The 21846-nt window shown below is 41.8% G+C and overlaps 2 protein-coding genes across 3 annotated transcripts; both read left to right on the forward strand.

Annotated features, from left to right (window-relative positions):
* The first annotated feature begins 25 nt into the window (after positions 1–25).
* LOC118368098 (sorting nexin-6) lies at positions 26–7890 on the forward strand. Its single transcript, XM_035751870.2, has 14 exons — positions 26–142; positions 310–360; positions 1195–1299; positions 3067–3177; positions 3444–3565; positions 3795–3918; positions 4267–4362; positions 4645–4750; positions 5543–5618; positions 5719–5758; positions 5966–6052; positions 6271–6430; positions 6629–6714; positions 6808–7890. Exons 1-14 carry the CDS (start codon positions 137–139, stop codon positions 6859–6861), a joined length of 1224 nt encoding a protein of 407 aa, XP_035607763.1. The 5' UTR covers positions 26–136; the 3' UTR covers positions 6862–7890.
* Positions 7891–8091: 201 nt separating this feature from the next.
* LOC118368099 (E2F-associated phosphoprotein-like) lies at positions 8092–21695 on the forward strand. 2 transcript variants are annotated; one of them, XR_008092802.1, is made up of 7 exons: positions 8092–8304; positions 8694–8881; positions 9083–9187; positions 9391–9508; positions 20735–20860; positions 20973–21349; positions 21451–21695. XR_008092802.1 is itself a non-coding variant. In XM_035751871.2 (6 exons), the coding sequence occupies exons 1-6, from the start codon at positions 8234–8236 to the stop codon at positions 21259–21261; spliced, it is 897 nt and encodes a 298-aa protein (XP_035607764.1). In that variant the 5' UTR covers positions 8092–8233; the 3' UTR covers positions 21262–21695. The 2 variants fall into 2 exon arrangements, 1 of the variants encoding a protein (XP_035607764.1); XM_035751871.2 differs by having other exon boundaries at positions 20973–21695.
* Positions 21696–21846: the final 151 nt, after the last annotated feature.

Raw genomic sequence — 21846 nt, forward strand, 5'->3', positions numbered from 1 at the left:
CCTATTAGTACCAGTCAAGTGGCTACTCTTGGCCCCACTTGGAGGTTTGGATTGAAAACTCCACGTTTTATCATCCCCACTGCGGCCTCGTCACGTGACGTCACACGACTTCCTCACTACTCCACCCGCAGCAGCCATGATGGTAGGTGTTATTCACAATTTACTCTAGCTAGCAAACCTTATTGTTTTATGCGTGCAGTCATCTGACACAGACACATTCATCAGTAAACGATGCTTACGGTAATGTAAACGGTAATGTGGCTAACGCATGTTGTCTTGTGCCGTCGTCTTCTGTTTAACGTTACCTAGCAAGAAGGGCTGGACGATGGTCCCGATTTCCTCTCGGAGGAGGACAGAGGAGTAAGTTTTTTTTTTTTCTTCTTAGATTTAAAAAAATATGTATCTTATTTGTCTCTGATCGTAACTGTTAACTAGATTAGCTATTTGCTTTATTGTTATTCTGCAGTAATTACTTATTGCATGATCTGATCAGCTGTTAGACAGGTGACAACTGACGTCAAATTGGTTGAATAGCTAACGTTAGGCTAAGTTAGCTACAGAAGTCAGCTTGCCCACATCAGAAGTCAGTTGACTTCCTAGCTGGCCAGCAACTGTTACAATCCAGTAGGTAGCGGCCTCTTGTTAATTGTGAACATACGTAACCTTATTTTAACTTCTCAAATAAGAAGTATATTGCCATTGCTAACTAGTAGCACACCCATCTAACTATGCACATGTATTAGCTTTCTGCTATTGTTTTGCTGGCTAGTTTGCAAGCTAAGCTAGGAAGTGCACAGCCATCATTTGACAGAGCTAACTAGCCGTTATGTAATTGTTGTCCTGTTGGAGCATTAGCTATGTAACTAGCAGGCATTGCATGATTGCCATTCTGTTCATTCATTCAGAATGCTGAGCAATATTGTGCTAGCTTGCTAGTATAATTGGATAACAACAACATGACTTAGTAGGCAAACAAATGAGGAAGACTGCTGTCAACATTAGTTTAAAGATTCACATACCTTCTCATTTGTATTTTGGTATATCCCTCTCCCCCAAAAGGGGAAAAACAAGCAGTAGAGTCTTGCTATATCTATCATCTCTTTCTGTGGAATGAAGCCAGCTTTAGTTGTGGGGAATGGTGATTTTTGTAATTGGCTTGTCACTAAATACAATATCTATTACAATATTTTACAGCCTAGGGCAGTCAATGTTGACCTCCAAACTGACGCAACACTCCAAGTGGACATTTCTGATGCATTAAGTGAGCGGGACAAGGTTAAGTTTACTGTCCATACTAAGGTAAGAGAGTTTGCCTATTTGTCAATATTTCTTCCTGTTTGCCCTGACACATTGCACATAAAATGGCAATAACACAGATAAAACAATGAGACAGATATTTCACTGGATGTATAAATGTGAAGCATCCGCTTGGCCGGCAGTGGGAGAAGATGGAACGAGATGGATTTTGGACTACATTTTGATCATTTTCTCATCGATTAAACATTTGATCTCAATTCAGTTTTCTGTTCCCAAAACTGGAATCTGTTATGAACAGAGTGCACTAAGTTATGTAGACTTTACCCGTTGCAAAAGTTAAAAAAAAAATTGCATTGTTTAGAAGAAGTTCGAAGGCGAATGGGGTTATTTCACACACACACTGCAAAGAGTAGGCGTTCCCTAACGGAAACATGCAGATGCATGCTAGAACGCACCAATAGGATCTTGCTTGTTCCCATTAGAAACGATAGGCTGTGGTCTCTTGGTTTAGTTATACAAATCTTGGCAATAATGTGCGTTTCTCTGGATGTCTGAATTGAGACAGATGTCACATGACTTGCAAATATGTTCCTCCCCAGCAGTTGTGTTAACGCCACATTAATTTTGTCTTCTGAATCCTAAAATATGCTTTGTTGAAGTCATGGAATGCAAATTAAGATCTGTGCATGATCACATTCCACTCCACTTCATTTTCAATGCAGAGAGAATTCCAGTAGTCATTACCTTACACTTTCAGTGTAACCTCATAATGTCATTGGTTCATGTTTTTACGGCAACTTTTATCATGTTGCAAGGACTCTTATGAAAGAAGGAATTCAATCATGATTGAAGGGGGTTAACCGTTGCCTTGACACTTCAGATCATTCTGATCCAGATCGTCTGGCTTTCCCCTTTTATTGAGCTGCACATTCTAATTGGCAGAAATATATTTTTTAGAAGAGCCATAGATATGCCATACTCTATTCGGCTATGATTTTCAGTAGAATTTGTTCCACTTGTGACCAATTCCCCTTGGACTGCTGCGCAGAAGAAATATGAGAAGCAAAAGATTCAACTTTCTACAGTTTTCCCCTTCAGTTAACACTATCATCGTTTCATTCTACTGTGGGAACTATGATTGAATAAATGCAATATTAGCCACTTTCAATGTAATATAGCAAAACAAAACAAACTATGCAAGATTTAGTTTGCAAAACTATCTGTGCAAGGGATTTTCTTGTAGGCAGAGTGCATTGGAGTAGGAGCATTGACAGGCACGGCTCAGGTCCATACTATACTTTGTCTGATTCTCTGTAATAATTGTATGGGAATAATGAATATTATTTTGTAAAGTGGTTTCTTGCATGAAACACATTTTCAGTCACCTCCTTGCCTGAAGGACAAGTGGATAAATTGGTTCATATCAAGCCCTGCATGTTTTTAGGTGTGTTTTCTTTTCAAAGTCTCATGGACTGTAGGTATTGTAGACCACACATTGGCTGCTACTGTAGGCTGATAGAACAGCTATTTCCATGTTAAAATGTTATGGGATGTGTTTTTCTCCATTGTTTTTGACGGTAGGCCACTCCGGTAGGCCTATATTATGATCAAATAGCCACAGTAGCCTACTTGGCCACTGTTAAAACGGTTACTTAAAGCGGGTACACCCTCTGTTCACAGTAAATGCGCTAGAAATTGCACCGAATTTTCACAACGTTCAAGTTTGTGCTCAGCAGACCTGCGATTTGCTCAGTGCAAAAAAACAAAGCATTGTTAGTGACATCTGATTTCCACTGTTTTGTTTCCCAGAGCACTCTTCCTAACTTCAAGCAGAATGAGTTTTCAGTGGTGCGGCAGCATGAGGAGTTCATCTGGCTTCATGACTCCTTTGTGGAGAATGAGGAGTATGCAGGCTACATTGTAAGTACTGAGCTCCATCAGAGATACTCTGTTGTTGAGTCCCAAATGGCACCCTATAAAGTAGTGCACTATATAGGGAATAGGGTGCCATTTTGGGATGTTTTGACTTTCAGGATAAGTACATAAACTTAGTGTTTTGTAAAACAATGTAATTATGAATTGTCAATCCCCTTTCTTATTCAAACTCCTTGGTTCCATGCAGTGATGAACTTAGCAAGATGTTCAATTTCAAACACTGTACTGATTCAAGTGTTGATTCCCCATAGATTCCCCCAGCCCCACCAAGACCTGACTTTGATGCCTCCAGAGAGAAGTTACAGAAACTAGGGGAAGGTGAAGGTTCCATGACCAAGGAAGAGTTCACCAAAATGAAACAGGAACTTGAAGCGTGAGTGATTTAAAGTTCATGGATGGGTTCATTAGGGCACGTTGTGTTTCTTATTTGACAAGTTCAGATGGTACTACATTGTTTTAGTGTTTTCTTCAATTTTGTTCAAACTGAACATGACCCATGTTGCTCTGACATTGTTTTTGTGTTTCAGTACAGTGGTTTGGTTGGGATAATTTGGTGTTATGAATACTATTGGTAATATCTAGGCTATGTCTGTGTGTTTCAGCGAATACTTGGCTATCTTCAAGAAGACAGTGGCGATGCATGAAGTGTTTCTTTGCCGTGTGGCTGCGCATCCTGTCTTGAGGAAAGACTTGAACTTCCATGTGTTTTTAGAGTACAACCAAGATGTAAGTGGGTCATAATGACCAAATTAGGATTTTGGAGACAATTGTTGCTGTGGAGATGTTCTTAGACAAGCTCTCTCTCGTTTTCATGAACTTTAGATAACTCAAAAGGTTAGTTGGATGTGCCTGAAAACATTAGTGGTCCTTCTGTAGCTCAGTTGGTAGAGCATGGCGCTTGTAACGCCAGGGTAGTGGGTTTGATTCCCGGGACCACCCATACGTAGAATGTATGCACACATAAGTCGCTTTGGATAAAAGCGTCTGCTAAATGGCATATATATTAGAATATGTCATTCCCTTACCATGTCTTAGTTTTATCATTGTCATTTTGTCCTTACCTTTTGTTCACAGCTAAGTGTACGAGGCAAAAACAAGAGGGAGAAGATGGAAGATTTCTTCAAGAATGTGGTGAAGTCTGCAGACGGTGTGTTAGTGGCAGGGGTGAAGGTGAGTTGGTTTGCTTTTCTATGTAAACCATTCGTCCACTCTTCTATGTAAATCCATTCAGCCAAGCAAATGGGTATTGAACTTGCTTTGAGTTGTATATTATAATGAAGGCACAACATAAGCATTTCACGACTTAAGCAATGTTTAAAAAACATTGTTCGCATCATGAATGGTGCTCACATTTGTGTAAACAAATTTGACAAATGCATTTCTTCCGATTTGTATTATTTCTAAAAGTTATTACTTGTATAAAGTTTGATGTGATTGTCTTTTGGATTTCAGGATGTAGATGATTTCTTTGAGCATGAGAAGACATTCCTTTTAGAGTACCATAATCGTGTCAAAGATGCCTCCGCCAAATCTGATAGAATGATCAGGTCTCACAAAAGTAAGTCTCCTCTGTCGCATAATCTCCACGTGCTAGGTAAGCTTTTTGCTATATACATGGATTTTAATCAGTTACTGAGAATGAGATTGATTTGAGTAATTCCAATTGAAAGTGTTGAAATGCATTTTTTTTTTTGTGAACTGTGAGTGGGACTGAGTCACTTTGGTATTATGTTTTAATGTTTGTGGAAACCAGCCTGTCTGTTTGTCCATGTGCTGTACATTGTATTTTACGTCTATTTTTTTGTTTTATATTAATTTGCTGACAAATATGGAAATGGGTAAGTTGTATGTTTATTTGTAGTTGGGTCAGTCAGTCTTAAAGTATTGGGGATGACAGCCGACTCATTTCGAAACTTTGTCATGTTCCATTTGTTTAAAAAAAAAAAAATTAAATGATGAGGACAATATCTTGTATATATCCCAGGTAAGAGCCATGCCTTTAGTTTCGCGAATGAAAAGTTTGACAAAGCTTCAGGATACAAATTTCACTCAAATATATAGTCGTCTGTCATTCCCATGGATCAGACAGTACATCTGTCATGTCTTAAAGTCCGGTAAGAACTTTTATGTATTGTAATAGACTTAATTTCCACAACATTAAAATGTGATACTATATTAGAAAAGTGACTCACTGCGTATTTGAAAATGTCCAGCTGCAGATATTATTTTCTAAAAGATCTATGCTTGCATTTTGTTCAATGCATTTTGTACATGATTGACAGACCGTCTGTGTGTATGAGTAGGGGGGTTTAGGTGTTATGTAATCTAAAGTTGTGTTCTTATTTTGCAGGTGCTGCAGATGATATCAATAGAATTGCCTCCACACTGTACACTTTAGGAACCCAGGACTCCACAGATGTGTGCAAGTATGGAACTAAATTATTTGTCCTTTTCTCCCCATATATTGTTTGCTGCCAAAAAGCTTTGATCCAACTGTAACTCAAATGCAACCCACTTTTTTTCCAGATTTTTCTTGAAAGTCTCTGAACTGTTTGAGAAAACACGGGTATGTTTTTTTTTTTTTGCCTGGTCTTTTGATTCTATGTATCACACAATTGTTGTGTACTAGCAATGTTCACTGAAGTTAATAACTAGGCCTATATTCACTACATGTCAAGTCGCTTCATCTATCAGCTGCAATGCAGATTCGCATCAATGACAAAATGAGTTTTGTCTTAAGTCTCACATTTCTGTTGGTGTCCTTCCTCTACAGAAAATAGAGGCTCGAGTGGCTGCGGATGAGGACCTGAAACTTGCAGACTTACTGAAATATTACCTCAGGGAGTCGCAAGCTGCTAAGGTACAATATCTAACTTGACCCTGCTTTTTTTAATCATCAAACAATTATGATCAGATACGCTGGTCTGTTATCAGAGGTAGTATCTGCGCATTTCCTGAAGAAACGTCTCCTCAACTTCCATATGTTTGCATTTGTTGGTATTAATGGATTTTTCATCAGACAGTGTAGTGTTTATTATTATTAATGTGCAAAATGGAATCTGCTGTTTCTTTCTTAAGGATCTGTTGTACAGACGAGGGAGGGCCCTGGTTGATTACGAGAACGCAAACAAAGCTCTGGACAGAGCCAGGGCAAAGAACAAAGATGTGCTTCAGGCAGAGACCAGCCAGCAAGTGTGCTGTCAGAAATTTGAGAAAATCTCAGAGTCTGCAAAGCAAGGTACTTTATCCACTCGCATTTATATATTTTTATACTTGTTTAAGAGTATTAACAATACATTTAATACTTTTCCAAAAATGATTCCTCCCTATTGAAAATTAAATCAGAGTCCCAGGTTTTGCATATAAGAGAAGCTAAACCAGATTCATGGATGTAGAGAAGTTAATCTGATAACGTTCTATTTATTCCGGAGTACAGAGCTCATAGACTTCAAGACAAGACGAGTAGCAGCCTTCAGAAAGAACTTGGTGGAACTTGCTGAACTGGAACTCAAACATGCTAAGGTCATTTTGCATTACACATGGTTGTCTATTAAGACAGCCTAAACTGGTGCCTGTGCTTAGTAAAAGGCTGAACCTCTTTCTCTTTCTCCACAGGGTAATTTACAATTATTGCAAAGCTGTCTCGGAGTCCTCAAAGGAGACACTTAGGTCTTTGCTGAAGGTTCACTGTACAGGGCTTTCCCCGCTTTGGCCTGATCTTCACTGTGAAGATGGAAGAAAGAGCATATCTGGGGTCAGTTTGTTTTCAGGATGCCTGTTCGTAGTCATCACTACTACCAGAGACACCAAACTCCCTCCACAACTCCCACTAAAAGCGTGAGGAAGCCAGTGTGGAATACCTGCAAAATCCACACAGCACATGAATCTATAACTTTGTTTAATCACGTCAACTTTTTAATTGTTAACAATCATCGTTCTCGATGGGAATCTTCTCCCAATCTATATCACGTCTGTCCAGATTTATTATTTGTTATTATTTTACTTAGAGTAATTGTTGAGGGCAATAGTTTCAGTAAAACTTTTCTGTGATGCTGCTCAGTTACTTTGTTCAAGATGAGCTGATTGTTACTATTATTAAAATGTATTGTCACTAAAAGCCTTGTAAATGTTGTATTAGTTCTTACTGTACTGCTAATGATCAAAACGATCTTTACTAATACTTTTGTTTTGTTATTTTATACAAATCCTGTTAATTTTCATTCCAGACAAGTAATGCTTCAATATGTTTGCCTTAATGTAGATTAATCCTATCAAGTATTGTAAGAAAAAAAAGACCATAAATGGATAAGGTTGTTTTTGTTTCCCCCAGATTTCTTTAAAGTGCTCTGTATATGAATGTTTTTTTTCACTCTGTGACCAAAGCTTCCATTTATGTAGATGGAGAAATGCTGAAACAAACAGTAATACTGATAATTATGATTTAAAAAATTATGAAAATAGTAAGAAATTATACTATTTACCTTAGAACCATTCTGAACATAATTTAATCCAATGTTTTGAGTAGACTCTGTGTATCTGTCTAGTTGTAATCATTTCACTTCTGTAGCGTTTATGACCCCGAGAAACATGGAAGAAAGGCCAGGGGAAGCCAATGGAAAATGTCCTTCAATATCATATTAAACTCGGTATCAACTGTTCATATTAAGGTTGAATAAAAAAAAGATGCCACTTTTCAAACCGCTTGTAAATAGGCTTCTTTCGCCCTGGAAATGTGTAGTGTATTATGGTGGGGGGACATTTCATAAATAGAAGGGGGTGTTTGAGCAATTCCCTTTTACTCCAGTCATTACAAGGAAGAAACAGACATTACACGAATGAATTGAAAACTGTCCGCTACTTCAACAATTTCGTTTCTACTGATGAATCTCACGATATCACACACCGAACTTTTACTTTGAAAAGCGCAAACCGGAAGTAAGCTACAAGATCCTGGCGTGCGTCTCAAAGTTTCCTCTGTTTATCTTTAGCTACCTCTTAACCGTTTTAGTTGGTTAGATTGTTAGAATTCTCAAAATACCAAATGAACAGACACGTAGAGGATGATTCATATGAGATAGAGGAGCCAAGTGATGAAGAAAGAGGTGAAGACAGGTAAATATGGTTCCCTTTTTTTTGCGTAGGCATTTGGCTAGATGGCTAGGAGACTTAACGTAAGCTGGTGGGTGGTTCAATGCAAGCATGGTCGCTAGTGATGCTATCTACAGGTAGGCTAACGTGTCAATGTTAATGGTTTGGGTATTGTGTTAACATGTTACCTTGATTTGCTTTTAGGCCCTTAAAATGCAAGACTACTTGGACAAATTTGTGATGCAGGGTTGGGGTCAATTCCATTTCAAAAAGTGCCTATTGAAATCAATGATCTCAGTCCTCCATAAGTACTTTATTGTTGGGGCGCAAAAGTTGTGAGTGTTGGTCAAACAGGATATGACCAATTTAAAACTGTACATCAAGACATCCCTATGTTGTTGCTGTATTTCCAGCTCTGAGGATGAGCTGGAAGTGCTCTTGAACGGGACCCCGAATCAGAAGAAGAAACTCATCCGAGAATACCTCACTGGGGAGAGTGAGTCCTCCAGTGGGGATGAGTTTGAGAAAGAGATGGAGGCAGAGCTCAGCACCACCATTAAAACTATGGAGTGCAAATGGTTGCCCCTTACAGCATCAGCAGGTGGAATTTCCTTCTAGCATTATTATTATTATTTTTTTTTTTGTGGGGGATACTTGTCCAATTAGTATGCCTACCTATGCACAGCGTTCTGTTATGAATAGTGATAACACTTCAGCTGCATTTACTGAATTTGTTGGCCATTTTATCTCAATAACATTGTACCGCTGTACTCATTGATGAGTGTCCATCTGTCCATCCCAGGGGAGACTTCGGGTACCAATGATAATTCTTCAACACCTGGGTTGCCAGAGCTTTATGACAATGTTTATTTTGACTCCGATTCAGAAGAGGAGGAAACGGCTCCAAGTAAGTGTGTAGCTCGGATTCATTGGTAAACCAAACTCTGTGACACCGAGGGACGGTTTCCTGGACGCAGATTAAGTTTAGCCCTGGACTAAAAAGCTATTTCAATGGAGATTCTCCATGCAGCATGTTTTTAAGTTCACGACAGTCTTATTGTGTTGTACAGATACTGCAATAAAAATCAATAATTTGATCCTCTTCTGCAGGTAGTTCGTTGGGTAAGAGATGCAGAAAACAACGATCCATCCCCACCAACGATGAACTACTGTACGACCCTGATGAGGATGACCGGGATCAGGCATGGGTGGACGCCAAGAGGAAGAGGTAAGCAATGTATCCACATAAAACAAACTGTTACAAAAGTGTTTTGGTGTGTAAGAGGTACCAGTGCATCAAGTCTGACACCAACGGGCTCTTGACCAGCTTCTATCCCCAAGCAATACGACTGATAAATAGCTAACAAAATATCTACACGGACCGAGTTTACCTTGTATCTTTATTTCAGTATTTGCACTGTTTCTGCACACTCACGGGGCCCTATACACACACACACAGTCCAACAAACACTCACTCCATCATATCCTCACTCACGCCTTTGTCTGTACATTATGCCTTGAATCTATTCTACTGCAGCCTGAAACCTGCTCCTTTTACTCTCTGTTCCGAACGTACTAGACGACCAGTTCTTATAGCCGTTAGCCGTACCCTTATCCTACTCCTCCTTTGTTCCTCTGGTGATGTGGCCTGTATCCGCCACGGAGCCGCAGTCAAACGACCACCCCTCATCACTGTCAAACGCTCCCTAAAACACTTCTGTGAGCAGGCCTTTCTAATCGACCTGGCCCAGGTATCCTGGAAGGACATTGACCTCATCCCGTCAGTTGAGGATGCCTGGTCATTCTTTAAAAGTAACTTCCTCACCATTTTAGATAAGCATGCTCCGTTCAAAAAATGCAGAACTAAGAACAGATACAGCCCTTGGTTCACTCCAGACCTGACTGCCCTCGACCAGCACAAAAACATCCTGTGGCGGACTGCAATAGCATCGAATAGTCCCCGTGATATGCAACTGTTCAGGGAAGTCAGGAACCAATACACGCAGTCAGTCAGGAAAGCTAAGGCCAGCTTCTTCAGGCAGAAGTTTGCATCCTGTAGCTCCAACTCCAAAATGTTCTGGGACACTGTGAAGTCCATGGAGAACAAGAGCACCTCCTCCCAGCTGCCCACTGCACTGAGGCTAGGTAACACGGTCACCACCGATAAATCCATGATTATCGAAAACTTCAATAAGCATTTCTCAACGGCTGGCCATGCCTTCCGCCTGGCTACTCCAACCTCGGCCAACAGCTCCGCCCCCCTCCCCGCAGCTCCTCGCCCAAACCTCTCCAGGTTCTCCTTTGCCCAAATCCAGATAGCAGATGTTCTGAAAGAGCTGCAAAACCTGGACCCGTACAAATCAGCTGGGCTTGACAATCTGGACCCTCTATTTCTGAAACTATCCGCCACCATTGTCGCAACCCCTATTACCAGCCTGTTCAACCTCTCTTTCATATCGTCTGAGATCCCCAAGGATTGGAAAGCTGCCGCAATCAAATCAAATCAAATTTATTTATATAGCCCTTCGTACATCAGCTGATATCTCAAAGTGCTGTACAGAAACCCAGCCTAAAACCCCAAACAGCAAACAATGCAGGTGTAAAAGCACGGTGGCTAGGAAAAACTCCCTAGAAAGGCCAAAACCTAGGAAGAAACCTAGAGAGGAACCGGGCTATGTGGGGTGGCCAGTCCTCTTCTGGCTGTGCCGGGTAGAGATTATAACAGAACATGACCAAGATGTTCAAATGTTCATAACTGACCAGCAGCGAATAGCATGGCAGAACAGTGAAACTGGGGACAGCAGTCAGGTGGACTCATCATCATGTCAGGTAGTCCTGGGGGGCATGGTCCTAGGGCTAGAGAGAGCAGGTCCTCTTCTGGCCGGTGGAGATTATAACAGACGTGGCCAAGATGTTCAAATGTTCATAAATGACCAGCATGGTTGAATAATAGAGCAGAACAGTTGAAACTGGAGCAGCAGCATGGCCAGGTGGACTGGGGACAGCAAGGATTCACAGGTAGTCCTGGGGCATGGAGGGCTCACCGAGAATAGGACAGGAGAAGTACGCACACAGATTATAACAAACTGACCCTAGCCCCCCGACACATAAACTACTGCAGCATAAATACTGGAGGCTGAGACAGGAGGGGTCAGGAGACACTGTGGCCCCATCCGAGGACACCCCCGGACAGGGCCAAACAGGAAGGATATAACCCCACCCACTTTGCCAAAGCACAGCCCCCACACCACCTTCAAAGGGGGAGACACCCTGGACCCAAACTGTTACAGACCTATATCCATCCTGCCCTGCCTATCTAAGGTCTTCGAAAGCCAAGTCAACAAACAGGTCAATGACCATCTCGAATCCCACCGTACCTTCTCCGCTGTGCAATCTGGTTTCCGAGCCGGTCACGGGTGCACCTCAGCCACACTCAAGGTACTAAACGATATCATAACCGCTATCGATAAAAGACAGTACTGTGCAGCCGTCTTCATCGACCTTGCCAAGGCTTTCGACTCTGTCAATCACCATATTCTTATCGGCAGACTCAGTAGCCTCGGTTTTTCGGATGACTGCCTTGCCTGGTTCACCAATTACTTTGCAGACAGAGTTCAGTGTGTCAAATCGGGGGACATGCTGTCCGGTCCTCTGGCAGTCTCTATGGGGGTGCCACAGGGTTCAATTCTCGGGCCGACTCTTTTCTCTGTATATATCAATGATGTTGCTCTTGCTGCGGGCGATTCCCTGATCCACCTCTACGCAGACGACACCATTCTATATACTTTCGGCCCGTCATTGGACACTGTGCTATCTAACCTCCAAACGAGCTTCAATGCCATACAACACTCCTTCCGTGGCCTCCAACTGCTCTTAAACGCTAGTAAGACCAAATGCATGCTTTTCAACCGATCGCTGCCTGCACCCGCATGCCCGACCAGCATCACCACCCTGGATGGTTCCGACCTTGAATATGTGGACATCTATGAGTACCTAGGTGTCTGGCTAGACTGCAAACTCTCCTTCCAGACTCATATCAAACATCTCCAATCGAAAATCAAATCAAGAGTCGGCTTTCTATTCCGCAACAAAGCCTCCTTCACTCACGTCGCCAAGCTTACCCTAGTAAAACTGACTATCCTACCGATCCTCGACTTCGGCGATGTCATCTACAAAATGGCTTCCAACACTCTACTCAGCAAACTGGATGCAGTCTATCACAGTGCCATCCGTTTTGTCACTAAAGCACCTTATACCACCCACCACTGCGACTTGTATGCTCTAGTCAGCTGGCCCTCGCTACATATTCGTCGCCAGACCCACTGGCTCCAGGTCATCTACAAGTCCATGCTAGGTAAAGCTCCGCCTTATCTCAGTTCAATGGTCACGATGGCAACACCCATCCGTAACACGCGCTCGAGCAGGTGTATCTCACTGATCATCCCTAAAGCCAACACCTCATTTGGCCGCCTTTCGTTCCAGTACTCTGCTGCCTGTGACTGGAACAAACTGCAGCAATCGCTGAAGCTGGAGACTTTTAACTCTCTCACCAACTTCAAACATCAGCTATCTGAGCAGCTAACCGATCGCTGCAGCTGTACATAGTCTATTGGTAAATAGCCCACCCATTTTCACCTACCTCATCTCCATACTGTTTTTATTTATTTACTTTTCTGCTCTTTTGCACACCAATATCTCTACCTGTACATGACCATCTGATCATTTATCACTCCAGTGTTAATCTGCAAAATTGTAATTATTCGCCTACCTCCTAATGCCTTTTGCACACATTGTATATAGACTCCCCCTTTTTTTCTACTGTGTTATTGACTTGTTAATTGTTTACTCCATGTGTAACTCTGTGTTGTCTGCTCACACTGCTATGCTTTATCTTGGCCAGGTCGCAGTCGCAAATGAGAACTTGTTCTCAACTAGCCTACCTGGTTAAATAAAGGTGAAATATTTTTTTTTTTTTTTTTTTTTTAATAATTCAGGCCCTGCAGTGCCTAGCTCCACTCCCATTCCCGAGGCGCTCTCATTTTTTGACTTCTGTAACCGTCAAAACCTTGGTTTCATGCACGTTAACATTCACTGCTTTAGCACACTCTGCCAACCCGGATGTCCTAGCCATGTCTGAATCCTGGCTTAGGAAGGCCACCAAAAACCCTGAAATTTCCATCCCTAACTATAACATTTTCCGACAATATAAAACTGCCAAAGGGGGCGGAGTTAGCTGGCAGAGTTCTGTCTTACTATCCTGGTCTGTGCCCAAACAATTCAAGCTTCTACTTTCAAAAATCCACCTTTCCAGAAACAAGTCTCTCACCATTGCCGCTTACTATAGACCACCCTCTGCCCCAAGCTGTGCCCTGGACACCATATGGGAATTGATTTCCCCCCATCTATCTTCAGAGGTTGTGCTGTTAGGTGACCTAAACTGGGACATGCTTAACACCCCGGCCATCCTACAGTCTAAGCTTGATGCCCTCAATCTCACACAAATTATCAATGAATCTACCAGGTACAACCCCAAATCTGTTAACACGGGCACCCTCATAGATATCATCCTAACCAACCTGCCCTCCAAATACACTTCTGTCTTCAACCAGGATCTCAGCGATCACTGCCTCATTGCCTGCGTCTGTAATGGGTCTGCGGTCAAACGACCACCCATCATCACTGTCAAAATCCCCCTAAAACACTTCAGCGAGCAGTTCTTTCTAATCGACCTGGCCCGGGTATCCTGGAAGGATATTGACCTCATTCTGTCAGTAGAGGATGCCTGGTTATTCTTTAAATATTCTTTCCTTACCATCTTAAATAAGCATGCCCCATTCCATTAAAAAAAAACAGGAACAGATATAGACCTTGGTTCACTCCAGAACTGACTGCCCTTGACCAGCACAAAAACATCCTGTGGCGTACTGCATTAGCATCGAATAGCACCCGCGATATGCAACTTTTCAGGGAAGTTAGGAAACAATATACACAGGCAGTTAGGAAAGAAAAGGCTAGCTTTTTCAAACAGAAATGTGCATCCTGTAGCACTAACTCCAAAAAGTTCTGGGACACTGTAAAGTCCATGGAGAATAAGAGCACCTCCTCCCAATTGCCCACTGCACTGAGGCTAGGAAACACTGTCACCAAATATAAATCCACGATAATTGAGAATTTCAATGTCTTTTTCTACAGCTGGCTATGCTTTCCACCTGGCTACCCCTACCGCGGTCAACAACCCTGCACCTCCCACAGCAACTTGCCCAAGCCTCCCCCATTTCTCCTTCACCCAAATCCAGATAGCTGATGTTCTGAAAGAGCTGCAAAATCTGGACCCGTACAAATATGCCGGGCTAGACAATCTGGACCCTCTCGTTCAAAAATGATCAGCCGAAATTGTTGCAACCCCTATTACTAGCCTGTTCAACCTCTTTCGTATCGTCTGAGATTCCCAAAGATTGGAAAGCTGCCGCGGTCATCCCACTCTTCAAAGGGGGAGACACTCTAGACCCAAACTGCTACAGACCTATATCTATCCTACCCTGCCTTTCTAAAGTCTTTGAAAGCCAAGTTAACCAACAGATCACCGACCATTTAGAATCCCACCGTACCTTGTCCTCTGCAATCTGGTTTCCGAGCTGATCATGGGTGCATCTCATCAACGCTCAAGGTCCTAAGCAATATCATAACTAGAGGTTGTGCAATGTAACAGGAATATTTCGACTTATGGATGCCACCCGTTAGATTTCACTGAAAGAATAAACGTCTTGTTTTTGAGATATTAATGACATAAGGCTCGTATTTCTGTGTGTTATCATGTTATAATTAAGTATGATTTGATAGAGCAGTCTGACTCAGCGCTGGTAGGTAGCAGCAGGCTCGTGAGCATTAATTCAAACAGCACTTTTGTGCGTTTGCCAGCAGCTGTTTATCAAGCCTATCAACTCCCGAGATTAGGCTCGTGTAACCAATGTGAAATGGCTAGCTAGTTAGCGGGGTGCGCGCTAATAGCGTTTCAAACGTCACTTGCTCTGAGACTTGGAGTGGTTGTTCCCCTTGCTCTGCAAGGGCCGTGGCTTTTGTGGAGCGATGGGTAACGCTGCTTCGAGGGTGGCTGTTGTCGTTGTGTTCCTGGTTCGAGCCCAGGTAGGAGCGAGGAGTGGGACGGAAGCTATACTGTTACACTGGCAATACTAAAGTGCCTATAAGAACATCCAATTGTCAAAGGTTAATGAAATACAAATGGAATAGAGAGAAATGGTCCTATAATTCCTATATTAACTACAACCTAAAACTTCTTACCTGGGAATATTGAAGACTCATATTAAAAGGAACCACCAGCTTTCATATGTTCTCATGTTCTGAGCAAGGAACTTAAACGTTAGCTTTCTTACATGGCACATATTGCACTTTTACTTTCTTCTCCAACACTTTGTTTTTGCATTATTTAAATCAAATTGAACATGTTTCATTATTTATTTGAGGCTAAATTGATTTGATTGATGTATTATATTAACTTCAAATAAGTGTTCATTCAGTATTGTTGTAATTGTCATTATTACAAATACAATTTTTTTTTAAATCGGCCGATTAATCGGTATCGGCTTCTTTTTTTGGGGTCCTCCAATAGTCGGCGTTGAAAAATCATAAGCGGTCGACCTCTAATCATAACCGCCGTCGCTAAGAGACAATACTGTGCAGCTGTATTCATCGACCTGGCAAAGGCTTTTCGACTCTGTCAATCACCACATTCTTATCGGCAGACTCAGTAGCCTTAGTTTCTCAAATGACTGCATCGCCTGGTTCACCAACTACTTCTCTGATAGAGTTCAGTGTGTCAAATCCGGGGGCCTGTTGTCCGGATCTCTGGCAGTCTCTATGGGGGTGCCACAGGGTTCAATTCTCGGGGCGACTCTTTTCTCGGTTCACATCAATGATGTATCTTGTTGCTGGTGATTCTCTGATCTACCTCTACGCAGACAACACCATTCTGTATACTTCTGGCCCTACTTTGGACACTGTTAACTAACCTCTAGATGAGCTTCAATGCCATACAACTCTCCTTCTGTGGCCTCCAACTGCTCTTAAATTCTGGTAAAACTAAATGCATGCTCTTTAACCGATCGCTGCCCGCACCTGCCCGCCCGTTCAGCATCACTACTCTGGATGGTTCTGACTAGGAATATGTGGACAACTACAAATACCTAAGTGTTTGGTTAGACTGTAAACTCTCCTTCCAGACTCACATTAAGCATCTCCAATCCAAAATTAAATCTAGTATTGGCTTCCTATTTTGCAAGAAAGCATCCTTCACTCACGCTGCCAAACATACCATCGTAAACGGACTATCCTGCCGATCCTTGACTTTGGCGATGTCATTTACAAAATAGCCTCCCAACGCTCTACTCAGCAAATTGGATGCAGTCTATCACAGTTCCGTCCTTTTTGTCACAAAAGCTCCATATACTACCCACCACTGCGACCTGTATGGTCTAGTTGGCTGGCCCTCGCTTCATATTCATCGACAAACCCACTGGCTCCAGGTCATCTAAGTCTTTGCTCGGTAAAGCCCCGCCTTATCTCAGCTCACTGGTCACCATAGCAGCACCCACCTGTAGCAGGCGCTCCAGCAGGTATATTTCATTCGTCACCCCCAAAGCCAATTCCTCCTTTGGCTGTCTTTCCTTCAAGTTCTCTGCTGCCAATGACTGGAATGAATTGATTTTTGAATTGCAAAAATCAGTGAAGCTGGAGACTCATATCTCCCTCACTAACATTACATTTTAGGCACCAGCTGTCAGAGCAGCTCACAGATCATTGCACCTGTGCATAGCTCATCTGTAAAAAGCCCATCCAACTACCTCATCCCCCATACTGTTGTTTTATTTTTTGCTCCTTTGCACCCCAGTATCTCTACTTGCACATTCATCTTCTGCACATCTTTCACTCGTGTTTAATTGCTAAATTGTAATTATTTCACCACTATGGCCCATTTATTGCCTTACCTCATTTGCACACACTGTATAAAGACTTTTTCTATTGTGTTATTGACTGTATATATGTTATTCCATGTTTAACTCTGTGTTGTTGTTTGTCACACTGATAGAGGAATTTTTAAATTCCCTTATGTTTTATTATCAAAGCCAATCAAATTCGCACTCATTTCTAATTCATGATAAGTTGTAAGTTTATCATTTGCATGAATTAGCAGAGACCAGTCTTAAAAAACAAGTTCAGCATTTATTCTTGATGAGTACTAAATGCTCACACACATTACCACAGGTTATAAACTGAAAATGACGTCAGCGTTTTCCAAACTTTCCATTTCACAAACAGAGGGCCCCTCTAATTCTCAAGCCTCCGCGTTATCAGCACGAAGTCAAGGCCAGTCAGCATAAATCAACATTCCCGACCATTTTGGAGATGGCCCGTTCCCACCACCTGGAGATTTGTACAACTGAATGAACTTAAAGAACAGACCTTCATTGTTACTAAACTTCTTGACTACATTATATACAATTGTGAAAGGGAGCAAGAGGGACAGTACATTATAGCATTCGCACTAGTCAGTTTCTGATTGGAATGTATACATAATTAGTCATTTCAAACATATTTTCCTCTATCACACACTGCTTTGCTTTATCTTGGCCAGGTCGCAGTTGTAAATTAGAACTTGTTCTCAACTAGCCTACCTGGTTAAATAAATGTGTGGGAGAAAACCTTCTTTTTTTTTTAAACACACATGTATACTGACTCTGTACATGCAAGCTGCTGCTACTCTGTTTATCTTATATCCTTTTGCCTAGTCACCTTACCCCTATACATATTTACCTCCATCACTCCAGTATCCCTGCACATGTAAATATAGTATTTGAACTGAGCATACTATAGATTTCCTGTATTTGGGTTAGGGTTTCACATGAGGCCTCATCTTCACTGTCACTTTCCAACCTTGTTGAGGATGGCTTGTTGTCAGGCTCAAAAAGCCTCAAATTTGCCTGGGTGGTCACCAACTTTTCAACCCTTGTATTGGTCAGCCTGTTGCGTGCTTTGGTGTGTGTCTTCCCAAACAAGGACCAGTTGCGCTCTGAGTCGGCCGATGATTGTGGGATTTGGAGGATGATGGAGGCAACGGGAAAGAGCCTCGGATCCACATAGTCCCTTCCACCAGGTGGCTGATGAGATATGTTGTCACGACTGCCATATTGCATCTCCATCCCAAAGCCCTTGCTTGGAAGTGTACTTCGCCAGACTGCCAAGAACCTTGCCTTTATCCAGGCCAAGGTGGCAAGACACGGTAGTGATGACACTATAGGCCTTGTTGATCTCTGTACCAGACAGGATGCTCTTGCCTGCATACTTGGGGTCCAACATGTATGCTGTGGCGTGTATGGGCTTCAGGCAGAAGTCTTCTCGCTTTTTCATGTATTTCAGAACTGCAGTTTCCTCTGCTTGGAGCAACAGTGAAGTGGGAAGGGCAGTACAGATTTCTTCATCAGTCAGGATGGCATTGTCTCCCTCAATCCGTGCAATGGCTACTGCTATAGGTTTCAGGCTGCTTACCACTCTCTCCCAAAATACATCATCCAGGAGGATCCTCTTGATGGGGCTGGTCATATCGGCAGACTGATGTGGCCATTTATTGGAGAGACTCCTTCCCCTCCAGGAGACTGTCAAACATGATGACAACACCACCCTAACAGGTGTTGCTGGGCAGCTTCAATGTGGTGCTCTTATTCTTCTCACTTTGCTTAGTGAGGTAGATTGCTGCTATAAATTGATGACCCTTCACATACCCAACCATTTCCTTGGCTCACTTGTAGAGTGTATCCATGATGTCCTTGAGGAGCAGATTCAAAGCATGAGCAGCACAGCCAATGGGTGTGATGTGAGGGTAGGACTCCTCCTCTTTAGACCAAGCAGCCTTCATGTTCACAGCATTGTCTGTCACCAGTACCTTCTGTGGTCCAAGGCCATTGATGACTGCCTTCAGCTCATCTGCAATGTAGGGCCCGTGTGTCTGTTGTCCCTTGTGTCTGTGCTCTTGTGGAATACTGGTTGAGGGGTGGAGATGATATAGTTAATTATTCCTTGCCCACAAACATTCGACCCCCCCATCAGAGATGATTGCAATACAGTCTGCTTTCTCTGATTTGCTTGACCTTCACTTGAACTCTTGTTGAAGTCTGCGTTCAGCAAATGAGTAGATAAAGCATGTCTGGTTGGAGGGGTGTATGCTGGGCAAAGAACATTCAGAAATCTTTTCCAATACACATTGCCTGTGAGCATCAGAGGTGAAGCAGTTGCCCGAGCTTTGTATGTAAGATATTCAACAGCATTTCTCTATGTTCCTCCATTGAGTCAAAAAAATATTCTGATTCCAGGAGGACCATGAGCTGTTGCTATCGATAAGGTGTCTGATTAATCATTTTCACCTCGAATAGAAGTAGAGGGACTTTTGTCCGAGGTTGCTTGTTGTGAGCGCTGAGGGAACTTTTTGCACTTGGCCAGATGATTCTGCATCTTTGTTGCATTCTTCACATATGATTTGGCACAGTAGTTGCAAATGTATACAGCTTTTCCTTCTACATTAGTAAAGATTAGAAAGAAATTAGTTTTTAAAAAACAAATACAGTTCCATGTACAGATAAATAGTTAAGCAGTTAGATTAAACAACTTCTTTGGATAAATGTTTTAAAATGAATCATGTATGGAAACGGGTGAATTAACACTCCTCAGTTAGCAGGCTCAAGCAAGCTAAAACCCACATGGTAGCAAAAACAAACTAGCATAAATTGTTAACAAGTTAGAAATGATTTACACACACTTTGCTGTAGGCTACTATTTACTAGTTAACAAAAAATAATGTATGTCATATAAAATATATTCACCCCACCCAGTATTGTAATCAAAACCAGAAAGCATGTAGTCCTTGGCTCAGACAGTGTAGTAGTGTGGGCTCAATAGCATCTTATTAGTGTGCAAGATCTTGAGAATCAGCTGTACATGTGATGGAAGAGTGCACTGCACGTGTGATGGAAGAATGCACTGTGCATGCAGAGGGTTCACTGTTATAAGCTGACTTTTTTTGATGAATTTAAGCATGGAAAATTTCTGGAAAAATTCCAACCCTTTGCAACCCTATATAGTATGCTTGCTTACTTTATTGTGCATTTCTTGTTATTCTTTTGTTTTTTTCTAGTAAAACATTTTTTGATTATTGAATTATTGGGCTTTGAGTTTGCAAGAGAGTCATTTCACTGTACTTGTGCATGTGACATAAAAATAAAAAAAATAACCAGGTGAAGGTTTAAAGAACATCTAAATATTTAGGGTCGGTTTCCCAAACCCAGATTAGGAAAGCATGCTTGGGGAATTTCCTTTGAACGTGCTTTTTAGTCCATGAGTAGGGTTGGTTTTGGTCACAGATGTCAATTATGTTCCCCTGTTTGATCAGGTACAATGAAAAGAGAAGATTGCCATCTTCACAGAACAGAAGAGGGCAGTCCCAGGGGCTTCCAAGCAGTGATGCTGTCCTTAACTGCCCAGCATGCATGACCATGCTGTGCCTCGACTGCCAAAGGTAAAAAATTAAGACTTGTAGATTAATTTGGCCGTGAATATTGTCTTTAATCGAAATAGAAGAAAAATTTAATTTGTCTGAGTTGACCGCTTGTTTTTTTTTTTGTCCACAGGCATGACAAATACAGGACCCAATACAGAGCCATGTTTGTCAGGAACTGCACAGTAAACAAAGAGGAGATTTTACGGTACAAAACACTCAACGAGAACAACCTGAGGAACAGAAAGAGGAAAGGGCGTCAACCAGAGCCAACAACGGCAATTGAAGCCACCGATTCAGGAGTGGTGGTGGGCGGAGAGATCTACCATCCTGTCCAGTGCACAGAGTGCTCCACTGAGGTGGCAGTGCTCGATAAGGACGAGGTCTACCACTTTTTTAACATCCTCGCCAGCCACTGCTAAAATGACTGTTGCTGTGACCTTTGATGTCTCTGTTAAGACATTTGTTACCTGAATGCACATGCCAACATATTTTTCTGTTATAAGACAGGTGTGTATTTTGTAAAGGTATGCTGTACAGCCACTGTCTTCCGTTATATTAAGTTTACCCCTATGGTATTTATTGTATTGTATTTTTCTGTTATAAGACAGGTGTGTATTTTGTAAAGGTATGCTGTACAGCCACTGTCTTCTGTTATATTAAGTTTACCCCTATGGTATTTATTGTATTTTTCTTGGTATATATATATTATTATTTTTTTGTGTGTGTGTGCAACAAATCTACTTATTTTGTTTTTCTGAAGTTGGACCTGGCTACCACAGATATTTGGTCATTAGTACATATCAAAATAAAATGTGTTAGTACATATCAAAATAAAATGTGTTTAATATTTGTAGCTAGCTCTCTTACAGAACTTTCCTCTGATTGTATTACTAGAAATAATAAGAAAACAAAACATACATTTGAGTTTATTGCAATGAGCAAAAATGTAAAGGGAATATTTCAACCCAATGTCCTTGAATCATGTAAACTAGATCTTAGTTGTA

Source organism: Oncorhynchus keta, chromosome 35, assembly GCF_023373465.1.
Source record: "Oncorhynchus keta strain PuntledgeMale-10-30-2019 chromosome 35, Oket_V2, whole genome shotgun sequence".
NCBI lineage: Eukaryota > Metazoa > Chordata > Actinopteri > Salmoniformes > Salmonidae > Oncorhynchus > Oncorhynchus keta.

Bases quoted from the DNA above. Each gene is read 5' to 3' on its own strand.
- LOC118368099 (XM_035751871.2), top strand. From the start codon at position 8,234: ATGAACAGACACGTAGAGGATGATTCATATGAGATAGAGGAGCCAAGT. The intron at 8,305-8,693 runs GTAAATATGGTT...CTGTATTTCCAG, and splicing joins GAAGAAAGAGGTGAAGACAG to CTCTGAGGATGAGCTGGAAG. The intron at 9,188-9,390 runs GTAAGTGTGTAG...CCTCTTCTGCAG, and splicing joins AGAGGAGGAAACGGCTCCAA to GTAGTTCGTTGGGTAAGAGA.
- LOC118368098 (XM_035751870.2), top strand. The intron at 3,919-4,266 runs GTAAGTGGGTCA...TTTTGTTCACAG, and splicing joins TTTTAGAGTACAACCAAGAT to CTAAGTGTACGAGGCAAAAA. The intron at 4,751-5,542 runs GTAAGTCTCCTC...CTTATTTTGCAG, and splicing joins AATGATCAGGTCTCACAAAA to GTGCTGCAGATGATATCAAT.